General features: G+C 38.6%; 1 protein-coding gene across 1 annotated transcript in view; it reads left to right on the forward strand.

Moving 5' to 3' along the window:
* The window catches only part of LOC142158712 (cadherin-6-like), a 244776-nt gene extending 224047 nt beyond the window's left edge, over positions 1–20729 (forward strand). The window contains exon 12 of the mRNA XM_075212933.1: positions 19018–20729. Within this exon, the coding sequence (XP_075069034.1) occupies positions 19018–19508 (491 nt within the window). The 3' untranslated portion in view covers positions 19509–20729. The remainder of the gene's footprint in view (positions 1–19017) is intronic.
* The last annotated feature ends 1533 nt before the right edge of the window (positions 20730–22262 follow it).

Raw genomic sequence — 22262 nt, forward strand, 5'->3', positions numbered from 1 at the left:
AGGTGGTGACATGTGGACAAAACCACGTTAAAAAAGGGCGCTTGCGTCGGGTAGTAACGCTCTTCCCCTGAGGAGGCCCGGGCTAGCCCCAAATGCATGACAAGAGACTTTTTAACACCTTAAGTAGCTTGATTTGACTAGAATGCATGAGTATCATGCACGGGTTAACTTGTATGTATATATATATATATATATCTATATTAAACAGAAAATTGACCAATATTTTCAGTGTTCACTTAGTACTAGATCTTTGCATTCAGTCAGCCTTGGATATTTCAAACTTCACCACCGTAAGCTATGTTATACTTTTCACTTAATGTGTTTTTGGAATGTGAATATTACAAATTTTTGGAATGTGATGTAATAAACAAGTATGTTTATTTTCATTACAAAACGCGTGTAGTAAACTTGAACCTAATAGAATTTAAGTGACACTGGAGAACTCTCTCCACATACCTACCAAGGACAGATCTCTTGTATGGCCTTCATCATTCCTAATGTAAACGACAACCAGTATTTACTGTCATATATTCATATTACAGAAAGCAATACATATTTGTGAGGGCAGGGCAGCACTTCCTGACTTTTGAAATGTTTTCTTGGCTATGATAATGTGGAGAAAATGTTTAGTCTTCAGCTAATTGCTGAAGTATATGTTGTGTAAATATATTATATTTTTCAGTCTTTGTATCTTTAACAAATATAAATGCTAATTACAATTATTTCAAAATGAATTTGAAACAGAGCAACCATTAGGCTGTATCTGTGCTTGAAAGCCAGATGTCCTGGAAGCATGTTTGGCCAATAGGGGCAAGCAAGGAGAGATTTGCATATATCTACCAATATTTCCCAAAGTAACATTTAATTCCTTCACTCTTTGGTTCTGTGGGATAATACTGGTTGTTATAAGCTAACAATGAGTATGTGGAACTTCTGTGATTAGAAAGATTTGACTATTTTATTGTACAGTCAAACCAATTTGTATTAAAGAACCTGAAATGAATGCATGATATTTCCATTTTTAAGTTAAATGTAATATCAGTTCATGTTTAGCATATCATTACATGTATTCACACATTTAACTGCTATATATTTTCTATTCTATATATTTTTTTAAATCTATATGTAGTGTTACATGTATTGGACCTATTTCTCTACTAGAGAATTCCAATTTGCAGTTCCATTTTTCCATAATTCAAACTTGTACACTAAAACGATCAGGGGATTTTATGGCACTGGGGATATTGCAAATGAGCAAATTCACCCCTACAGAATTTACTATATACAATATGAAGAACAATGTATTCTACATTTTTTTCATGTTATCTGAGAGCACTCTTTCTTTGCTCGTAGCCAGGCTAATTAGCACTGGCGCTGGTTAAGGAATTTGGAGATTGCTCACTTTTTTTGAAAAAAATATGTACTTAATTACCGGAGCGTTTCCCGCATTCATTTCAATAGCTCATGTGTTTCCATGGGCTTTCTGTATATAGCGCACACGCTGTAAAGTCTATCAATATGAATAGCTAATATATGAGAAATCTTACTCATCTCACTGGTTTTCAGACATTCTTGAGTGTCTGTATCCAGTGAGATTATTTACAAATATTTCAATGGCAATTTAGTAAACTCCCCCTTTTTTACACATTTCATTGCGGGAATCAATGATTTCTGTCATTTTGGGATGTATGGGGATTTTTGTTTTAGAGATTATAAAAATGAATGATTTAAAAGGTGACTTACCTTTGCTAAAAGAGATGAATTGCAAGTAGCCATGCAAATCACCAAAAACAAAAAAATATTTACGTGGTGATTTCTGCAAATCTTTCTTTACTACATTGCATTCTCAATGTATTGCCACAACATACCACTACTATAAACCAGGGATTTTATCCTACCTGAGACTGCTTTAGAAATCTAGCGTTGAGCCATATTCAGAACAGACCAATAAGGATTACATAGCTATTTTCCAGTTTCATGCATGAAGACTTGTCACATTAAATAATCATTGAATAGCAGTAATTCAGCTAGTGCATAAATCATTTACAGATTATCCTTGTATCAGCCTAACAAACAAAACAATAGTGTATCTGCTGTACATAATGACATGATTATTAGCAAGAAATGAGACCTTTCCCTGGTGTTTAGCACATTCACAAAAGGACAATAAAAATGCCTTGCCTGTATTAATAGATCTCTTCTATGAGAAATGACTAAGTTAGTAGGAAATAATGTACTATTAATTAAATAGTCTAAATTCAGAAGCACCATAAAATTATCTCCCAAGAAGCCATTTATTTACACCAGAAGGAAGGAAGAGCAATTCATTCCCAAGGTTTAAGACTTAATTGCTATAACAGCTTCATATTATTTTTGGTTTAACAACTGCCTTTGACAGGTAATGTATTTTCTTTTCTCAGTGAAGTTTACCTGAACATTAAGCATACTATAGAATAGTTTAATTCACTCCTCTTCAACATGAGTCTTGTTGTGTTGATAAAATGATTATAGGTTTGCAGAACAAACTTTCAAACTGGTTTTTTTTCGTCCTTTCTTTTTGAATTAGTATGTAGGTATTTTATTTGCCAGCTGCAGTAGACTTTTCATTATTTGTAACTGTTTTTCTTTTCTTTTTTTTTTGCATATTGAATATAAACTCTGGAGTGGGACACATTAATATGAAATACAAAGGCAAGGGCACAATTGTTCACAATGACATGTTTCTCTACGCTTCAGCTGGTGATTTTACAGCGTGCATATATTGATTTTATTAGGCTGTATTTCTATCACTCCTTTTTTTTCTCCTCTGTTTAAGAGGATTCCATGTCATATGCAGTAGTAAAGTTTATTAAAAAAAATGATACAAATAGCATATATTAGAATTCTGACATGTCTCTTTATTTGCTAGTAGACTCACACATCCCTTGAGTTTTTGTTCCCTTATTATTGTAATTGAAGCAGCAATTCCTCCCCGGGTGTGCACAGTGTTAATTGTGTTATTGTGTGCCAGCGATGGCTGCATAAAAATACTAGACAGTGCATTAGGGACAGTGTTGCGCAGATACAAGGGCAATGGCATTCTGCCATCACTGTTAATATTTTAATTTCAAAAACTCATTTCTCCGATGTATTCAAATCAGAACTGAATGGCATTAAACCAAAATAATAGTGCACAGCCCAAAAAAAACAAAAACGACAGAGACTGTAGAGGAAGATGTAACTTGCATTACTAAGTGCCATTTTTGTCATAGGCAACAGAGATTAGTTATTCTTTGTTGATAATAAAAAACACACAAAGGGACCATGTCAGTTATACACAACGGTGGAACAATAAGGCATTGTCCATGTGACATCCTTACCAATTCATGCACCAATAAAAAAAAAGAACAGAGACAGATGCAAATTAGAGTATGCCGTGCTTTCAAACTGATTCGATTAAATAATTAGCATTGTTTAGCCACTCGATAAAAGGGGTAAAGGACTACTTGAATTCCAATTATTTTGCAAATGACTGTTGAGATAACATCAAGCACAGCCTTTCAGTGATCATTTTGGGGATGCTTAGAGCGATGGACATTTGCAATAAACTATCCCAAATCACATTACTTGTTATTATTGTCAGACCGTTAACCTTCCTTTTTTACTTTTGAAAATGCAATACAACATTTTACAGTAGTTAATATTAAATGAGCAGTAAAAGATACCAGCGTAGTATATGGAATACAATAAGAATGATGCTGACATTGAACAAATGCCTATGCTTGAACAGAATAAACATTATTCCTGCACATTAGGATAATTGTTTAAGTTCTGTGGCGATTTTTATGCAATTATCACCCCAGGGAACTGCAGTCGCTATGACTGTTAGGGTTGTGGATGGGGATCTACATTATTTGGCTCATTTCCTATCTTGATTTCCATGCAAGAACACAAAAACATATTGATTAGGACAAAAAATGGACTTTCAGTGTTCAATTCATTATCATACCTGTATCTCATCCATTTATGGCCTCCTAATAATAAGGATAGATTTTTTATTTTAGAACATTCACCTAATCAGTTTCTAACACATGAGCTAGTCTCCACCGTAATGTACTACCACATATATACTGATGTAAGTGAGCCACACAAGCTCTGTGGAGACAAAGTTTGTTTCATAGATTATGAAAGCAGCAAGAACAGCATGCTCAAGACGTGTAAGGTAAAATAACCTGTACGTATAATACTATATTGATGTATATTAGTGCAACACTGAGTAAGATAACGCAAGCAATAATATCTCCTGGGGTGCCTATGTTACAGTGATATAGTGTGACAGATATAATACCCATCAATGTTACAAAAGTGCACTTTAATAACACTTTGATAGCATTATGTGTTTTATCATTCATTTTCCAGTAAATGGACTCCTGGTGACTACAGCAAAGGTTTTATATTTACTATTTTATTTCTGATAATTATTACAAGGTATATACATACTTACCAACTTTTAAAGACAGCCGTCCGGGAGGGGGTCCCTCGAGGGGGCGTGGCCACGCGGGGATGTGCCGTTAGGCTCCGACCCCCTTCAATCATGAGAAATTCTGGCCAATCGCAGCAGGGGGTGGGACCACGATGCCGCGGTTAGCGGGTTTTTTTTAGAATTGAACGATTGCAAGATAAAAATCATTGCATTCTTTATGTCAGATGCACTTATTGCCATTCATTCTTATTCTGTAGACTAAAATGCAGAAATATATTCAATTAACATCATGAAACGATGGGATTCACATTGTTTCAAATATCATGCAGACAGTATCTCACATGGTGTATAGATACATCATCTCAGCAGCAAAGGGCCAGCAAATGTAATTAATATTGCCAGCCAAGCTGTAGTAACACTGATGGGCATAAGGTGATTTACAGTTGGACACCAGTACATTTGTGTGTCGTAATTTTTCGCATTCTCTAAAATTTGTTGCACTCATGGGCTAGCTGGCAGACTTTAACCCGGGGGCAAGCACACAACACTGGCCCGTAAGTACCGGCCCATCTTTAAAGGGTAGTTTTTGGTACAATATTGGACTTATTTATTTATCAATATAAAAACAGGCTATTTTAGTGTTGTTAACCCAGCAATACTTTATTATCATAAAACATACATCTTAAATAATAAATACAAATAATGCAACAAAAATCAAACCCCACTTTATATTGCATTTTATTTTATGTCTTCCTTCTCCCTACAGCAGCTTTTTATTTTATTATTTTACATATACATGGCTGATTATAATGGGGTATATACAATAGATTATATAATAATGTTGTATTACGGTATTGAACACAGTTTTTGCTTTGCACTATACATTAATAGGGTTATTGTTTGTTTTAGGGTTAACCTAAAACAAATAATATTAGGGGTGGTACAGGGAGGAGAAGCAGACACCTGACACCCTGGCCCACAGCTGGGGGGCCTAGGGGACTTTAGACAGAGGGGCCCCTATGATGTAACATGGTTATCATTTTAGACAAATAAACAGACAATACTGTGTGCACTACTGTTAGGCGCATGCAGTTCTGCCTTCTCTAGCAGTACAGTGTGAAGCAGGACATACCTTCCAACTGTCCTTTCAGTCGGACCAAATCCTGAGTAAGAGAGACAGTCACTCAAATTCAGGACTGTCACACCAGATTCAGGACAGTTGGCAGTGACTGCTGAGGCCCTATTTGGAAAAAATGGGTACATGAAACTTAGAAAACTCCAGCCTCGGTGTTGTATCAATAGCACCCCCGTTTTATAATTAGGCATCCCTCCAGCCCGATCATTAAAATAATAGTATTCACATTTGATAAAACAATCTATTTCTTTCTAACCAGCCCTGATATTAAATTAATAGCACATTTAGTAAATAGACCTATTTTCCTCTAACCGGCCAAAACACTAAATTAATAGTATTCCCATTTAATAAATAAACCTATTTCCCTTCTCCAAACAGCCCCTGCAATAAATTAAATAGCATTTACGTTTAATTAGTATAACCATTCCCACATTCATCACGGCATTAAATGATTCATATTCACATTTAATAAATAACTCTACTCGCCAAACTCAGCCCCATTTTCAATTAATAGCCACAAACTACACCAGCGTTAAATTAATTGGCCCCACTATTAAATTAAATAGCCCCACCATACAACACCCACAAATAATTTAATAGCATCAATAATTAAACAAATATATAGCTCTGATCCAGTCCACCATTAAATTAATGGCCTATCTCCCTCATATTACAATAAAGACCCCCCCCCCACATAGGCAATAAATTAATTGGTATATTTATTAATGTAAATGCTGTTTCCTGCAATCATCACTGCCATTAAATAATTCATATTTACATTTAATAAATAGACCTAATTTTCTACAAACAGCCCCACATTCAATTAATAGCTCTCAAACCACCCCAGCTTTAAATTAAAGGTCTAATCACCCCTTCTTAAATTAATATACCCCACTATTACATTAACTAGCCCCAACAATGAATTAAATTGCCCCACCATCACCCTTCAAATAAAGTAGCACCCATTAAATAATTAGCCCTCATCAGCATTCCACCATTAAATTAATAGTCTACATCGCACATTATATTAAGACCCCCCCCTCTTCCTTCACACATGATATTAACACACTCCCCCCGCTCACACACACATTATATTAACATACTCTTCCCCTCTCACACACTAATTTTATTAACATATCCCTCTCCCTGACACATACAATGGTCCATCCCCGCTGTGTGGTCTTGCTTCTCTTTCTCTTTCAGTAGTTCTGCTATGGATACACTAACAGAATGCTCACAATTACACATACCACTGGTGGTTGGACTCTCCACAGGGATTGGTGTCATTTCTGATTCAGAGCAAACATTATCCTCTAAAGCCTTACTGTTTTCTTGCAGCTCGCCTTTCACGCGTAACAGTAGCTGTGCACCACTTTTAGACTCCAAATTACTTGGTCTTGCTTGGTCACGAGTGACCGTACAAGAAGAAGGCTCAGTAACATTATTTGATCTACCAATAATAGAGAAAGGCGAAGGTCTCATTCTTTCTTTGCCACTGCGTGTGTAGAATGGCATGTTGGCAATTTTTTTTTATTGTCACTTAACTTTTCCTCATTTACACTTCTTTTTCGCTTCAACACGGTAAAAAATTTTTGGGTGTGTGTTTTTTTCCCCGATTTAAAAAGACTATGTACTTTTACATAGGCTTTACCAGATGACGTACTGGGAACACTACCATCAGGACTGGTGCCAGCACCTGCTTGCTGATTCTGCTCATATGTGGACTGCTTTGAATCCATTTTAATGAGCCCAAAGTACTTGTAGTGCAAAATATTGTATAGATACTGCTGCTAAATATGACTTTTGACAGCCAGAAAAATTAGTGTTTCACACTGGGGAATATAGGACACCCCAAAGCACTTGTAGTGCAAACAATTGTATAGATACTGCTGCTAAATATGACTTTTGACAGCCAGAAAAATAAGTGTTTCACACTGGGGAATATGGGACACCCCAAAGCACTTGTAGTGCAAAAAAATGTATATATACTGATGATAAATATCACTTTTGACAGCCAGAAAAATTATTATTTCACACTGGGAAATATGGGATACCCCAAAGCACTTGTAGTGCAAACAATTGTATAGATACTGATGATAAATATCACTTTTGACAGCCAGAAAAATTAATGTTTCACTCTGGGAAATATGGGACACCCCAAAGCACTTGTAGTGCAAACAATTGTATAGATACTGCTGCTAAATATGACTTTTGACAGCCAGAAAAATAAGTGTTTCACACTGGGGAATATGGGACACCCCAAAGCACTTGTAGTGCAAAATATTGAAAAAAAAAAAAAAAAAGCCTCCTCTATCCTCCTCTCTTCCGGCTCTAACAATTGCTAATAGAATTGAAATTAATAATAGAATTGAATAGATTAGAATTGAAATAATAATACAAAGAATAAAGTGCACAATTATTGCTCTGTCCCAGCTCTAATACAGCCTGTGACCTAACCCTGCTCTCTCCCTCTGTAAAATGGCGATGGATTGCTGTGTAGACGGGTATATATGCTTTTCAAATCTCGCAAGAACCGAGCTCCGACATCCGACTACGTCATGATGACGTTTTGCCTCGATTTCTATTCCAAACGAGCGGTAGAGTACCGAGCCTGTTCGGCTCGGTACTCAGATAGGCGAAGTTCGGGTGGGTTCGGTTCTCGGGGAACCATCTCTAGTTCTCACAGACAGGAAGCTGCACAGAGAATTAAAGGGACGGATTGTAAGGATCCATGGCCAATCATGGAAGATGGCTGGTCTTGAAGGAAGAATCAGCCACCAAGTAACAGAGACTTGTGATGGTTCCAAAATAGTATTTTTGCTGTCCGGCCCAGCCCACTCCTGGTTAGACTACATAGACTACATAGACTACATAGACTACCCATATTCACACTGTGCCATGCTGCTTTGCCCCCCTTCACACTATGCCATGCTGCTTTTGCCCCTCCTTATACCGTGCCATGCTGCTTTTACCCCTATTCACATTGTGCCATGCTGCTTTGCCCCCCTTCACATTGTGCCATGCTGCCTTTGCTCCTCTTCACACTCTGCCATGCTGCTTTTGCCCCCTTCACACTGTGCCATACTGCTTTTACCCCCTTTGCATTGTTCCATGCTGCTTTTACCCCCCTTTACTGTGCCATGCTGCTTTTGCCCCTCTTCACACACTGCCATGCTACTTTTGCCCCCCTTCACACTGTGCCATGCTGCTATTTCCTCCTTCACACTGTGCCATACTGCTTTTACCCCTCTTCACTGTGCCATGCTGATTTTGCCCCCCTTCACAATGTGCCATGCCACTTTTGCTCCCCCCTTCACACTCTGCCATGTTGCTTTTGCCTTCCTTATACTGTGCTATGCTGCTTTTGCCCCCCTTCACACTGTGCCATGCTGCTTTTGCCCCTCTTCACACTCTGATATGCTGCATTTGCCCCCCTTCACACTCTGCCATACTGCTGTTACCTCCCTTTACACTGTGCCATGCTTCTTTTACCCCCCTTCACTGTGCCATGCTGCTTTTGCTCCCCCTTCACACTCTGCCATGCTGCTTTTGCCCTCCTTGTACTGTGCCATGCTGCTTTTGCCCCTCCTCACACTTTGCCATGCTGCTTTTGCCCCCTTTCACACTGTGCCTTGCTGCTTTTGCCCATCTTCACACTGTGCCATGCTGCTTTTACCCTCTTTCACACTGTGCCATGCTGCTTTTACCCCCTTTCACACTGTGCCATGCTGCTTTTGCTCCCCCATCACACTCTGCCATGCTGCTTTTGCTCCCCTTTGCTTCCATTCCCTCACTTACCTTTGCTATCGGCTTCTTTCTTCTCTTTTCTTCTCTTCTTGTCTTCTATCTTCTTGCTTGCTGAATCCTCTCTGCGCCGCTACTCTCTGAATGATGGGCGTGATGACATCACGCCCGACTTTCAGTGCGGACGGAGCAGGTAAGAGGCGTGCCGACGCTGCAAACAGGTATTTTTTGTTTGTAAAGGACCCTGCTCCCCCACCAACGAAGAGGGTGGACTCAGTCTGGAGCCACTGGTTTGCTGAACTGACCTTAAAATTAAATATTGGTTCTGGCGAACTGGCTGAATCCCACCACTGATTTATATACATTCATTACAAAGTATACATTCTGTGTCTGCACAATACGAGTTTTCAAGTTGATGATGATAATAGTCGTGTCTTTGCTGAGAGACTTTGCAATAAATTATCCACTAGATTTAAAATTTTATGTATCTTAAGATACATGTAACTCAAAATACAGACGAGGAAACAAAAGTGTGCAGATGCATATTTATACATTTCCAAACAGACATCTTTTACGTTTAACTCAATATCACCTTTAACTCAATATCATATTTTATACAGATTGGATACATTAGGGGTTTGTAAAGTGGATAAATATGACCACAAAAGGAGGTGGGGGCTGGGTACATTGAAAAATTGGCCTATGGGAACAAAACTTATATCCAGGCAAAGTGTGGCTAAAGGTATTAAGGGGCCCAGAACTTTTGAGCTCTCTATCATATATTGCAAGTATTGTCTTCTGCCGAAAATTAACCAACAGAAGTTTTGATAAAGGAAAAAAATGACAAGTGTATTATTACATGCACTTGGCTTCTTTTTAAAGTTGAGCAGTGTTAAGTTGCAATTGCATGTGCTGTATTCTAGCTTTTATCACATTGCTTCTTTTATGGGTGTTGCTATAGGATATAGTGTTGTAAGATATTTCCTTTTAACCAAGAGCATTGACAGAAAGTGTGGGAACTTTTATCCAGAGAAATGGTACGCAGAATATTTCTAAAGCCAAAAAGAAAAAAGAAAATGGTTTTTGCTTTATAACACACATAACATTGCTTCTCCTCTATTGGGGCGCACTTCTACAAAAGGAGGGATTACCAGGCAAAAGAAAGGCAGGAGTAAATGTATTTTATTTGATTTTATATACAATCCTTTTAGTGACATAAAATCCCTTCATCCTCAAAACCCCAAGAGACCTATTTATGTAGGATCTCCTGCAAAGACAGCGAGAAAGCGAAAGTTTTCTGATGCTGTCCCCCGGCATGCGCAGATGCCAATAACTTGACATGGAATGAGATCTGAAAAGATCCCTTTATCCATTCCATTTGCGATACATTGCTCATATATTTCAGCTGCTAATGGCATATTCGGTAGTGTCGTTATTCTGATTAACAATATTAGACAACAATTATAGCGACACTAACATGCCAATGCCTAGAATCTCGACATGTAGAAAATGCAGACTTACCCAAAAAATTACAGAGTACATAACCGACATGTGTGCTATAAATGGTGACTGGAGATCACGTCGGCACTGTGATTGACGTCACTTAAAATGGGGACAGCCACATTGCAGGTATTAAGGCTGTACTAAAGGTTCTACATTCGTCTTCTCACCCTGAACACTTGACTCTCTGCTGGATATTCCCAATGCACCATTTCACATAGCAGTTTGTAGTAGAGGCCATGGGACAGAAGAATGGAGTCAGCAGGTAGACAGCGTAAACTATATGATGCAGAATTTACAATGCTAAACTTCAGGATTACCCAGATGTCAATGACTGTATTAGTGCTCTGTGAACAGCATTGCCACCACTGAGAGAAGACTGGCAGAGTTTTTATCCACAAAATATTTTTTAAATCTGTTTTTAAAAATGTAAAAGTAAATAGACATAAATTGTTACAGGCATTATTAGGTACTGATATTACATTAATACAATTAAAAAATAACCTTATGTCTAAAATACAGTTTAGTGATTCCAAGTCCCTATCCTCTGTACAACCTACCTTTGTCTGTTTTAAATTGGCTTTGCAGTCTGAAATGAAATCAATGAATTTGTGTTCTCAGGGTACACTCATTTGGTCACAGTGGGATTGCTGAACTCTCAGCTCTCTCTGCTTACAAAGTTTGGGCCTTCCAGCTACAAGTTAATTCACATTAGCTCCTGTATGAAGTATGCATGCATGAAATAAGAGAAGGGATTCAGGTGTCATGGTAGGACAGTAAAGCCCTTCTCACTGTTTAATTGCTGTCGCTGTTCAGTAATTAGAGTGGTCTCACTGCTTCTCCATACATTACTTGAAAGTTTTTAACTAGTACAATTATCTGTGCAAACATTTTCTGCATGGTGCACACATTTAGAAAATTGTTTGGTTTACCACCAGTGTCTAATATATGCTGTCTGTTTCCCGGGCCTCCTCTACTTCCAGGTCCCATGGGCCACCATGCCTGCTGTTACGCAGTTTTGTGTTCAAATGCAGTTAAATATTATATTGCAGAGTTACATATGATAATACAGTTTCTCATTTGTGTCATGAACTATGACAAGTTTGCAGTTAAATATATTTATATATAGATATTAACCACACTGAAACCACCTACACTACACTTCCTATATGCTTTAATGTTTCTACAATACTTTCTTTGCATGTCATTTAAGTACAATTGTATAATTATTCCATAGTCTAGTTTAAGTCTCCTCTATAGTAAAGTAAAGTTTGCGCCCCAACTTGCAGCTGCAATTTGAGTTAACAAAAAAGCTGTAATTGTGGGCATATGCAAATCTGCAAAGTATGTTCAGTTCTGCACCAGTAGCATAGGTCCCCAATTTACTCCAGGCATCCTTCACATACAATTGCGCCCATGAGTATAACCATTTGTTTTGATTGCAATATATGTATTCACTAATAGGCATCAATAAAACTTCAAAAAACGCTCTACAGGAGAAGCTACTCTCTGTCTTACGAAAAAAATTGCTTAAACCTGCACACAAAAGTATAATATATGCACATGCAGCAAAGAAAGTACCTGTCAGTGGAGCATTATCAAACAGCTAATTGCAAGTGGTATGCTATTGTTAGCTAGACTCATCGTTATCATCATCATCACCTGCTAATTGCATCTGACCTTGACCACCCGCAAATAACACGTCTTGGAAAGGCGTGGAATGTGCATCTGTGTCTCAGTCTGCAACTGCTTGGCAATTGAGCAAGCATCCGCTTACTGTACCCTGCCTACGTGTTAACACCTCCTTCCCTCCCCCATCAGATGTAAGTGTCAGAACGACAGAAACCTGTATAGGTGCATATGCGTGAAGCCACTCTTCTTTGCATGAACAGAGCGATTTCACGCAAGAAACAGTACACAGATAACGCAGTACTCACTCTGCATCAGCTCTAATGTGTTTATTTAGGCAAGAGTGAATAGTGCATCGCTGGGCCCCTAAGAAAATTTAGGAAAGAGCCTGATTATGAAGCTCAAGCCTCCCTGGCCCACTGCTTTGCTCTTAAAAGAACAGCATGAGCGGTAGGTTCATACACCCACTGCACATGCTTCAAAGCTGGAGAGGACTGTACTCTTTTCAAAGTAGAGCAGGGACCCCTGGGGGATGGAGAGCATGGACTTTGGAGGGAGTGCGATCCAGCATTGCCGGGCTTCTTCCCCCCTGCACCCTTTGGCGTTCAGGTACTGTATTTAGGCATGATGCAACAAATATGCACTCAGACCATTACTCTCATTCTTCTTACATTCTAGACAAAACGCTGCTGTCAATCCAGCTCTGTTGGAGAATTCTTAACCAGCTTCCTACCCTTAACTCTCCGTTTGAAATTTTTGATTTGGAAAAAAATGCAATTATATAGTAATAGACAGGAGACATAGAAGAGCAGTATGAATAAAGCACGTAAGAAATAACAAAAAAAAAGCAGTAATTTACCATTTCAGTTTAGGTAATTGCATTCTGTAAATTATTATTATTATATTTTATTTATGAGGCGCCACACCGTACATAGAGGTTGGGCTAACAGTACAGGGTGATAATACATAGCATAGAATACATGGCATACAAGGTAGTACAAACCAAAGTGCAGTAAGAGCAAAGTGCAAACAAAATATAGACAAAGTGCAAAATGTATAAACAGGTACCAATTTATCAGAGAGAAGTGCATAAGGCAAATAGGTAAAAGTGAATTTCTATGTACAGATAGGAAAGGTGAATTCCAATGTACAGATAGGAAGGGAAGGAGAGGTGGGGGAGTGAGTAAAGGAATTGCACTGTGCCCAGTAGAGTGGGCAACATTTACAGGATCAGGGCAGAGATGGAGAAGAGGAGGCATGCAAGAGGAGGAAAGGTGGGGACAGGAGTCAAGTGACGAAATGGAGAGAAGAGGTGGAGGGCTAAGGGCAAAGGAGCAAGGAATAAGAGGAGAAGGACATGAGGAAAGGGGGCCATGCTCAAGGGAGTTACAATCTAAAGGTGAGAGGGAGACTGACAGGAGACACAGAGTGGGAAGATGGGGTGAGGGACGAGAACACTGAGGGGAGAGGAGCAAGGATAAAGAAAAAAAAGGGCGAGGTATAGAAAGGTTAGAGAGATAGAAGAGTGTTGGAGGAGGGAAGGGTTAAGCAGAGGAAGGGTAGGCTAACCTGAACAGGTGGGTTTTATGGGAGTGCTTGAAGTCTGGCAGGCTAGGTGAAAGCCTGATTAAATGGGGGGAAATGTTCCAGAGAAGGGGGGCAGCACGGGGGAAGTCTTGAATATGGGAATTAGAGGTGGTGACTAGATGGGAGGTAAAACAAAGGTCGATGGATGACCGCAGTGGGCGAGAAGGAGTATGAGTGGAGGTGAGGTGGGAGAGATATGGAGCAGTGGAATTAGAGAGGGCTTTATAAGTGAGGGTGAGGAGTTTGAAGAGGATTCTGAAGTGGAGGGGGAGCCAGTGAAGGGCTTGACAGAGAGGGGAGGTAGATGAAGACCGGTGGGAGAGGTAGATAAGTCGGGCTGCAGCATTAAGTATGGATTGAAGTGGAGCGAGATGGGTAAGGGGGAGGCCAATGAGGAGGAGGTTGCAGTAATCAAGGCGGGAGATAATCAGAGAGTGGATGAGAGTTTTGGTGGCCTCAGAGGATAGGAAGGGTCTGATCGGGGCTATGTTGCTGAGATGGAAGTGGCAGGATTGAATGGGAGGGGTGAAGGAGAGGGAGGAGTTAAGAGTGTCCCCCAAGCATTGAACTTGGGGAGAGGAAGAGATAATGGTAGAGCCAATAGTGATGGAGAGGGTGGGAGGGGAGGAGTCTCTAGAGGAGGGAAAGTTGAGAAGTACGGATTTGGCCATATTAAGTTTGAGGAAATGTTGGGACACCAACGAGGAAAAGGTAGAGAGGCAGCAGGACACCCTATTGAGCATGGAAGGGTAAAGAACAGGAGAAGAATGGTAGATTTGGGTGTCATCAGCTTAGAGATGGTATTGGAGGCCAAAGGTGCTGATAAGATCACCCAGTGAAGAGGTATACAAAAAAAAGAGCAATGGGCCAAGGACGGAGCCCTGAGGGACACCTACGGGATGTGGGAAGGAGGCAGAGGAGAAGTCAGACATAGAGAAAGAGAAGGCATGGTCAGAAAGATAGGAGTCGAACCAAGTGAGGACATTGTCGGAAAAGCCTAAGGAGCGAAGGGTATGCAGCAGGAGAGAGTGATCGACAGTATCAAAGGCTGCGGAGAGGTCCAAGAGGATGAGGAGGGTTTAGTGGCCTTTGTATTTGGCAGTCAAGAGGTCATTAGTGACTTTAGCTAGGGCAGTTTTGATGGAGTGGAAGGGGGCGGAAACCTGATTAAAGAAAAGGGAGTTTTCAGAAAGGTAGTTGGTGAGACGGCTGTAGACTAACTGTTCTAGTAATTTATAGGCGAAGGGGAGGAGAGAGATAGGGCAGTAATTGGACAGGGAGGTGGGATCGAGATTCGGTTTCTTAAGAATGGGTGAGACTAGAGCATTTTTTTAAGGAAGAAGGGAAGATACCAGATTAAAGGGATAAATTGAAGAGGTGAGGGCAGGCAATGGGTGAGAGGGATCTGAGGAGGTGAGAGGGGATAGGATCAAGGAGGCAGGTGGAGGGGGGAGAGGATCCGGTAATAGATACATATGCAATACGATATGAATTATTTTAATGTATATCAATAAACTTTAGATACATTTTACATTATTTCAATCATCCTTTGAGTGCCCCTAAACACATACTTGTTCTTTGTTTATGTCTAAAAGTAAGGAATGAACTTCCTCACTGGAGGTAGAGCTGAAGGAGCACATAGGAAGATGGTTGGAGTGCAGTGGGGGGGTTGAGGTAGGGGGTTTAAATCAAAGATATAAACAGATTGTATTAACTCAGTATAACTCGAGTATAAGTCGACCCGAATATAAGCCGAGGCACCTAATTTTACCACCAAAAACAGGTAAAACTTATTGACTCGAGTATAAGCCTAGGGTGGGAAATGCAGCAGCTACTGGTAATTTTTTTAGATTTATTCATTATTATGTTTTTTATTTACATCTGTATATGCATTTTTATTGTACACATTTTTATATCATGTGTGTTTTTCAGTTTAATGCTATGAATAGGCGTCAGCGTTCTGTAGTAGTCTCATATGCAGTGAAGATATAATTTATGGCCAATAAGCACTCCTCAAGAGACTACAAATAGAAAATGTCTCAAATGCTCAAGTGAGAGCTGATGGTGTTTGGAACGCAAACACCCTGAATTCTGTGAAGTGGGTGTAACTCTGAAAGTGGAAGTCCTCATACAATCATTGGGTGCACGAAGTGCTTGAAAGAACTGAATGTATTGCTCAATCAAAAACCCGTGAATTCAAACTACTGGTTCTCTGTGCATAAGGATGGTATAACACTGTTCCGGTAATAATAGGGGGACAATCAAGTCTCAATTTGTTAAACCAAATGGTAATTCTCGTAGAGTAAGCGGATCAATTTCTGCGCATTCCGGTATTGCAATACTTCGGTAATGTTGAACAAATACATAGAAACAAACACGTTTCAATTGAGTGAACCGAATATGAAATACTCTGGAGATAGCAGATCAATCTCTACACAGGGAGATAGTGTGACACTTCATCCGGTAATAGATACATATGCAATACGATACCATGTCTTGATGAATCTCCGAGATCAGTCTTAATCTTAATCCATTCGGCATATATTTCACCCCGCAGTGGAACGCATGTGCGTTCCACCAACAGGAAGTTCGGCATTTGGAACGCAAGTTTGCGTTCCAAATGCAAAACTTCCTGTCAGGGGAACTCACATGTATTCCACTGCGGAACTTAACAGCTGAGGGACCGGACACCAGGAAGTTCACCCGTGTATAAGCCGAGGGGGCCTTTTTCAGCACACAAAAATGTGATGAAAAACTCGGCTTATACACGAGTATATACGGTACATTGAAACACTCAGGCCTTATGTAGAGTTGGATGCAATTTATGCTATTTTGCACTTACAATATGAATCCCTATTTCTTACTTTCCACCAAGCTTGTCTCAATTCAGGCAACACCAAAGGCAGAGCATCTTTTAAAGCACTTTTACGTTTGTGGTCAAGTTTTAGAGATTCTTTATGAGTTCACTAGGAATGGACCTTGTCAGGGATAAGTTCCTCTAGCTACTCCCTGATTAGATAACTTATCATATACTCCAACAGTCATACAATATATCACCTCTTTTTTTGTCAGGAAACCGCTCCTGAACCCCTTTATCGGTCACAAACCGCCCTCTGCGCACTCATGACTTGGAAGCTTACTGTAAGGGAACACACAGGATTCCAGCCCAAATCTCACACTTACCTCTTCCTCTAAGGCTACAGATTTTGCTTGTCCCTTTCCCAACACATACGCATGCTTCACACCTCTCAACAACTGCCACCAGTTACGTATAAGGCCCGTAGCAAGCCTATGACTTAATCACTCAATTGCGCACTCTCTGAGCTCTGGTAGCTAAACAGTTAACCCTTCACACACTGGTTTCTAAAGAGTTAATTCAGCCAAGCAATCTGTCTCTTCTAAACAGGCAATGGATTCATTTAGAGCAATAAGGAGAGAACTATTAAATTTTAGATTTAATATACAAAAAGTACAATACTTACAGATAATATAAAACAATTAGATAAAGATTTGACATGCAAATATAAAATTGCAAACAGTTATAAAAACATATTGAAGGAAAGTACAGAGCATCACTTACATATAATAATCTGTATGCCAGTCCTTCAATTAGATTGATCCCCAAGAAGCTGACAACTTGTCCCTTCCCAACACAGGTTTTTTAAGCAAAATGAAATGGGACGGCATTCACAGGGGCAGTGTGGATGCTAATGTGGGGGACGGAAATGTTGGGGTGTCACCTAGGGCTTGTCTTACAAGTCAAAAAAATTAGGGAATTTACCCTGATATATGGGACTATGGAAGGTGACATGGATATAGTTATTTATTTGTTCCTTCAGCTAACCATATTTTGAGCTTGATTCATGTCCAAACACAACTTGCACATAAGAGGACAGAACTTGTGCGTAGTTCCATCTGTATTCTAATCCAAACATATCCATTTGAATCACTGAGTGCACCCTGGCTATACAGTACTTTCTGTACATAGACACAGAGAACAGTCTGCAGTATACGTACATGCGTATGTACAATATAAGGTCACATTAGAACACTATAAAATTGTTTAACATAAAATAAAAGAACAACTGTCATAACAGTATGCTCATTTATAGAATTTTTTAAAAATATTTTTTCTTACATAAAGATGATTTCAATGCACACTGTACATTAAATGCATTTGTATATTATGTTCTGTAATAGCTAGTGTCACATATATGTGAACTTTTCAATTCAAAGACTATGCCGTGACAGTCATCACTATCAGTTGGCCTTTACACCTGACCTATAGTGGGTGAAAATGTTATTAGTGAAACCAAATGAATTTATTAGAAACCCAGTACTTGAATTAGCCACATCTGCATCAGAATGACCTCACTGTATATGGCCTATGTCAGTCTATAAGTGTCATTTATGTTTGGATATGAATTGCCTGCAATTGCGTTCATTGGCGTAAGGTCTGTTTCTGAGCATGTGCAGAGCTATTTCACACAAGATGTGCTACACAAATTGACGGATGTCCGAAGGTGTCCAAAACTGCTGTCTTAAAACGCAAACAGCCAAATTCTAGAGCAATATGCTTTTCTTGCAGACAACTGCTGCAATATGATTAGTTCTTCTTAAAAAGTGATGATACAATGTTTTTTATGGTGTAGCACTTAAAGCAAACCAATTTGGTTGCACTGTGTTTAGTTGTAAAAGTGCATGATCAATGCTTTTCTTTGTCTTTTCACGTTTTCATTTTTTTAACGCATGTCTGGGAAATTATGTGTTTAGCCTGAACACACCTAAGGTTTGGGTTTTTTTCGCATTAGAAGTTGGCCTTTCTTATGTATTTGGGAGAACTTTATATTTGTCATAAAATAGATTACTTCAAAATATTATTCATATTCAGAACCATTTGCTACGCAGGTGTGTCATACATAATGATATCAAATTAACCCTTTGTTGTTTTTATCTTTAGTGACAGTGGTGTTGTTTGCAGCTCTAAGACGGCAGAGGAAGAAGGAACCATTGATTGTTTCTAAAGAAGATATACGAGATAACATTGTGAGTTACAACGATGAAGGCGGTGGAGAAGAAGACACTCAGGCCTTTGATATTGGTACCTTGAGGAATCCTGAAGCCATAGAGGACAGCAAATTGCGCAGGGATATTGTCCCAGAAACACTGTTTTTTCCACGTCGAACTCCAGCGGCAAGAGATAACACTGATGTAAGAGATTTCATTAACCAAAGGTTGAAGGAAAATGATCTGGATCCAACCGCACCACCCTATGACTCCTTAGCAACTTACGCATATGAAGGAAATGGTTCTGTGGCGGAGTCTCTCAGTTCTCTGGAATCTGTCACTACAGACGGCGATCAGGACTATGACTACCTGAGTGACTGGGGGCCTCGTTTCAAAAAACTAGCAGATATGTACAGTGGTGCAGACAGTGACAAAGACTCATAATATATTGCCTTTTTGATTTCCAGTTTTGGAAAAAAAACAGCATTTAAAAATGAGGAGTAGCTCTACGTGTGGCTCCCTACTTGGGCCCTCTGCTCATTCAATTGTTTAATATTTTGAAAATTGTGCAGACCTAATGTCAGAGACTTTTTATAGTACAAGTTATGAGCTTCCAAGAGGCATTTTTTTCATTTGTTGCTTTTCTTTTTTTTATATTACCACATTTTAGTCAACCCTTTTTATCTAATCAGTCTTATAAACACTAGGAAAGGGAGGGGAGCAATATTTGTATACAGACTACTCTCATTATAATACATATTTGTTTCCGTTACCCTAACTAGTCACTTAATGTACACCAATGGTTCATATACCCACTGAATGTCATGTTATTATGATGTGGGAGTTTTAAAATGTTAAATTATTGGTTAAGCAAAATGGCTTTAGATCCACTCAGTGAATCCATGGGGCGCGACAGTCTTGCCTCTGTACACAACAGGTATGTTTGGATTTATCACATAGAAAACAAATGAAATGGGACAAGTGAAAGTGGATCTGATATTTAGTGTTGTTTTTACCTTGATATGGTGGAAAGTATATTAGCTCATATATATATATATATATATATACTCATAATTTTTGTAAGCTTTACCTTTGACATTTTGGGGTGTCCTAGTTTAAAAAATGAGACACACCTGGACTTTTTTTTACATTCTGATATTTCCATAACTGAACAACTAAAAAGAAAAAAAAATATCTTTTTTCCCCCTTACCTTCTCTGAGAAGACAATACCAGCTGTCAAATGTAAAACTTTGTAAAGTACAAAAATAGTTTGACATTGTCTCTGTTCTGAACATCACGAAAGTGTTTAGTAGAATTCTATACAAATGTAATAAGATTCAGATAACTTCAGGAAGTTTTGCATTAAAATGCAAGACTAGGCAAAGAACATTATCTACCTTCTTATTGTTTTAAGTGAGATAGCAGTAGAGGAACTGTAAGGAACTTAACACAATACATATACAAAACTATACACCAAAAAATCCTAAATATTCCTGCTGTATAATTTGACTGATGGATAGGTTTGTTCTGAATGTTCAAAGATGTAAGCAGTTTTTATTACCATAAAGGAGACCATGTTATCTACTCATCAGTGTTAATTTCAACTATTTGCTATGTTTTCAGTGTAATATTTTTTGTTTTATTTAAATAATTATAAATCCGTTCTTTTGATATAAACGGTGTGTTTAATTTATATGGGAGAACCATTCTGCTGGGTGATTTGCAAGCGATGTGTTGTATGCAAGGGGTAACTGTATAGTGTTATCTTGTGTGGGCTTAATCAACCAATATTTTCCAGACTTCAAAGTTGCCTTTCCAGCATCAGGTACTCATTACGGCATTATCAGCATTAATGAAACACTAACTGAAAAAGCCTTTTACATTCTCATCACCGTGGAAATTCTATTCATACAAAAAGAAAACCTGTTTTATGAACCTATAATCACAACCTTTCCTAGGCTAGCTCTTACAGTTTCATAGCACTTAATTTTTTGCTGGTCTAAATTCAGTTTATTGCAGTTTTAATTAAATTGCTCAGAATATGCGCTGAACATAGGATTTATATATACCAAATGGTGGCAGCATTCCAAGGCCCCTCTAGCAGTTATAATCCTATGCTATAAGGTCATATTCATATTAATGAATCAGTTTTTGCATTTCTCCTACACAGACATATATATGCTAGTTACACAGACTGTATAATGAAATAGGTTTACGCAAGCTTTCGATGAAAAATCTCACTCGGAAAAAGACATTTGTAATTACATTATTATAACTACAAACAGTACTACATGGAACAGCTTGTCTATGACAGTTAATAATTTTGGGACTGTTCTTTATTTTAAAGGTCCTTAAAAATAATTTATACTGCTTAAGTGGTAAGCAAAATAATATCAATGAAAAATAGAGCAATATCCTTTGCCATTATGCAAGTCTCCTGTAGCACATTGTGCATGATGTATATTGTACTAAAAATGACAAACAATAGCTGTATAGTCAGCGTACGACTTCTACAAATTGTAATAATACATAATCAGCTGCTATTGCATAAATAACACATCAAACAAGTCATAGCATTTGCTGTATTTCCAGATGTGGAGAGACTGCACTTGCTATAATCTAATATTTGAAAAATAATATTTTTATTAAACTATTGCTTTAACGGTTGGTGTAACATAAATGCAACAGGAACTCTATACTAATAGCAGTGACTATGTTGGTTCTTTAAAATTAAATTGGAAATTAAAGCAGCGATCCCACATAGGATTTTTTTATGTAGAAAGTGAAGTACATTTTAAGCATGCATGTTTTTAGCTGCCTTTCTACAAATCATTATCTTCTTTTCATAATCTCTCTGGAGTTTGCAATATATGGCTGCCATTCACACAGATACAAGCTCACGCCTTTTAGAATGTCATGTGAAGGTAGAGGGGAGAGGAGGAAGAGGAGGATTTTACAGTACACAGTAGACAGAGCTCAGAGGGGTATTCCAAAGCCTCTCTGCCCACTACAACATGTACCATGTGACTCTAGTTGCCATGATAGTCCATGCCACTGTGCAGAATTATAAGTAATTAATAGCAGACTGAAGAAACAAACCAAGGAGAGAAAATAAATACCAAGATCTTTCTTGTAACCTATCACAGTGATTTATATTGCATGGGTTTACTGCCTTAAAATAGTTGTGGTAAGTTTAC

This window comes from Mixophyes fleayi, chromosome 5, assembly GCF_038048845.1.
Source record: "Mixophyes fleayi isolate aMixFle1 chromosome 5, aMixFle1.hap1, whole genome shotgun sequence".
NCBI classification, from domain to species: Eukaryota; Metazoa; Chordata; class Amphibia; order Anura; family Limnodynastidae; genus Mixophyes; species Mixophyes fleayi.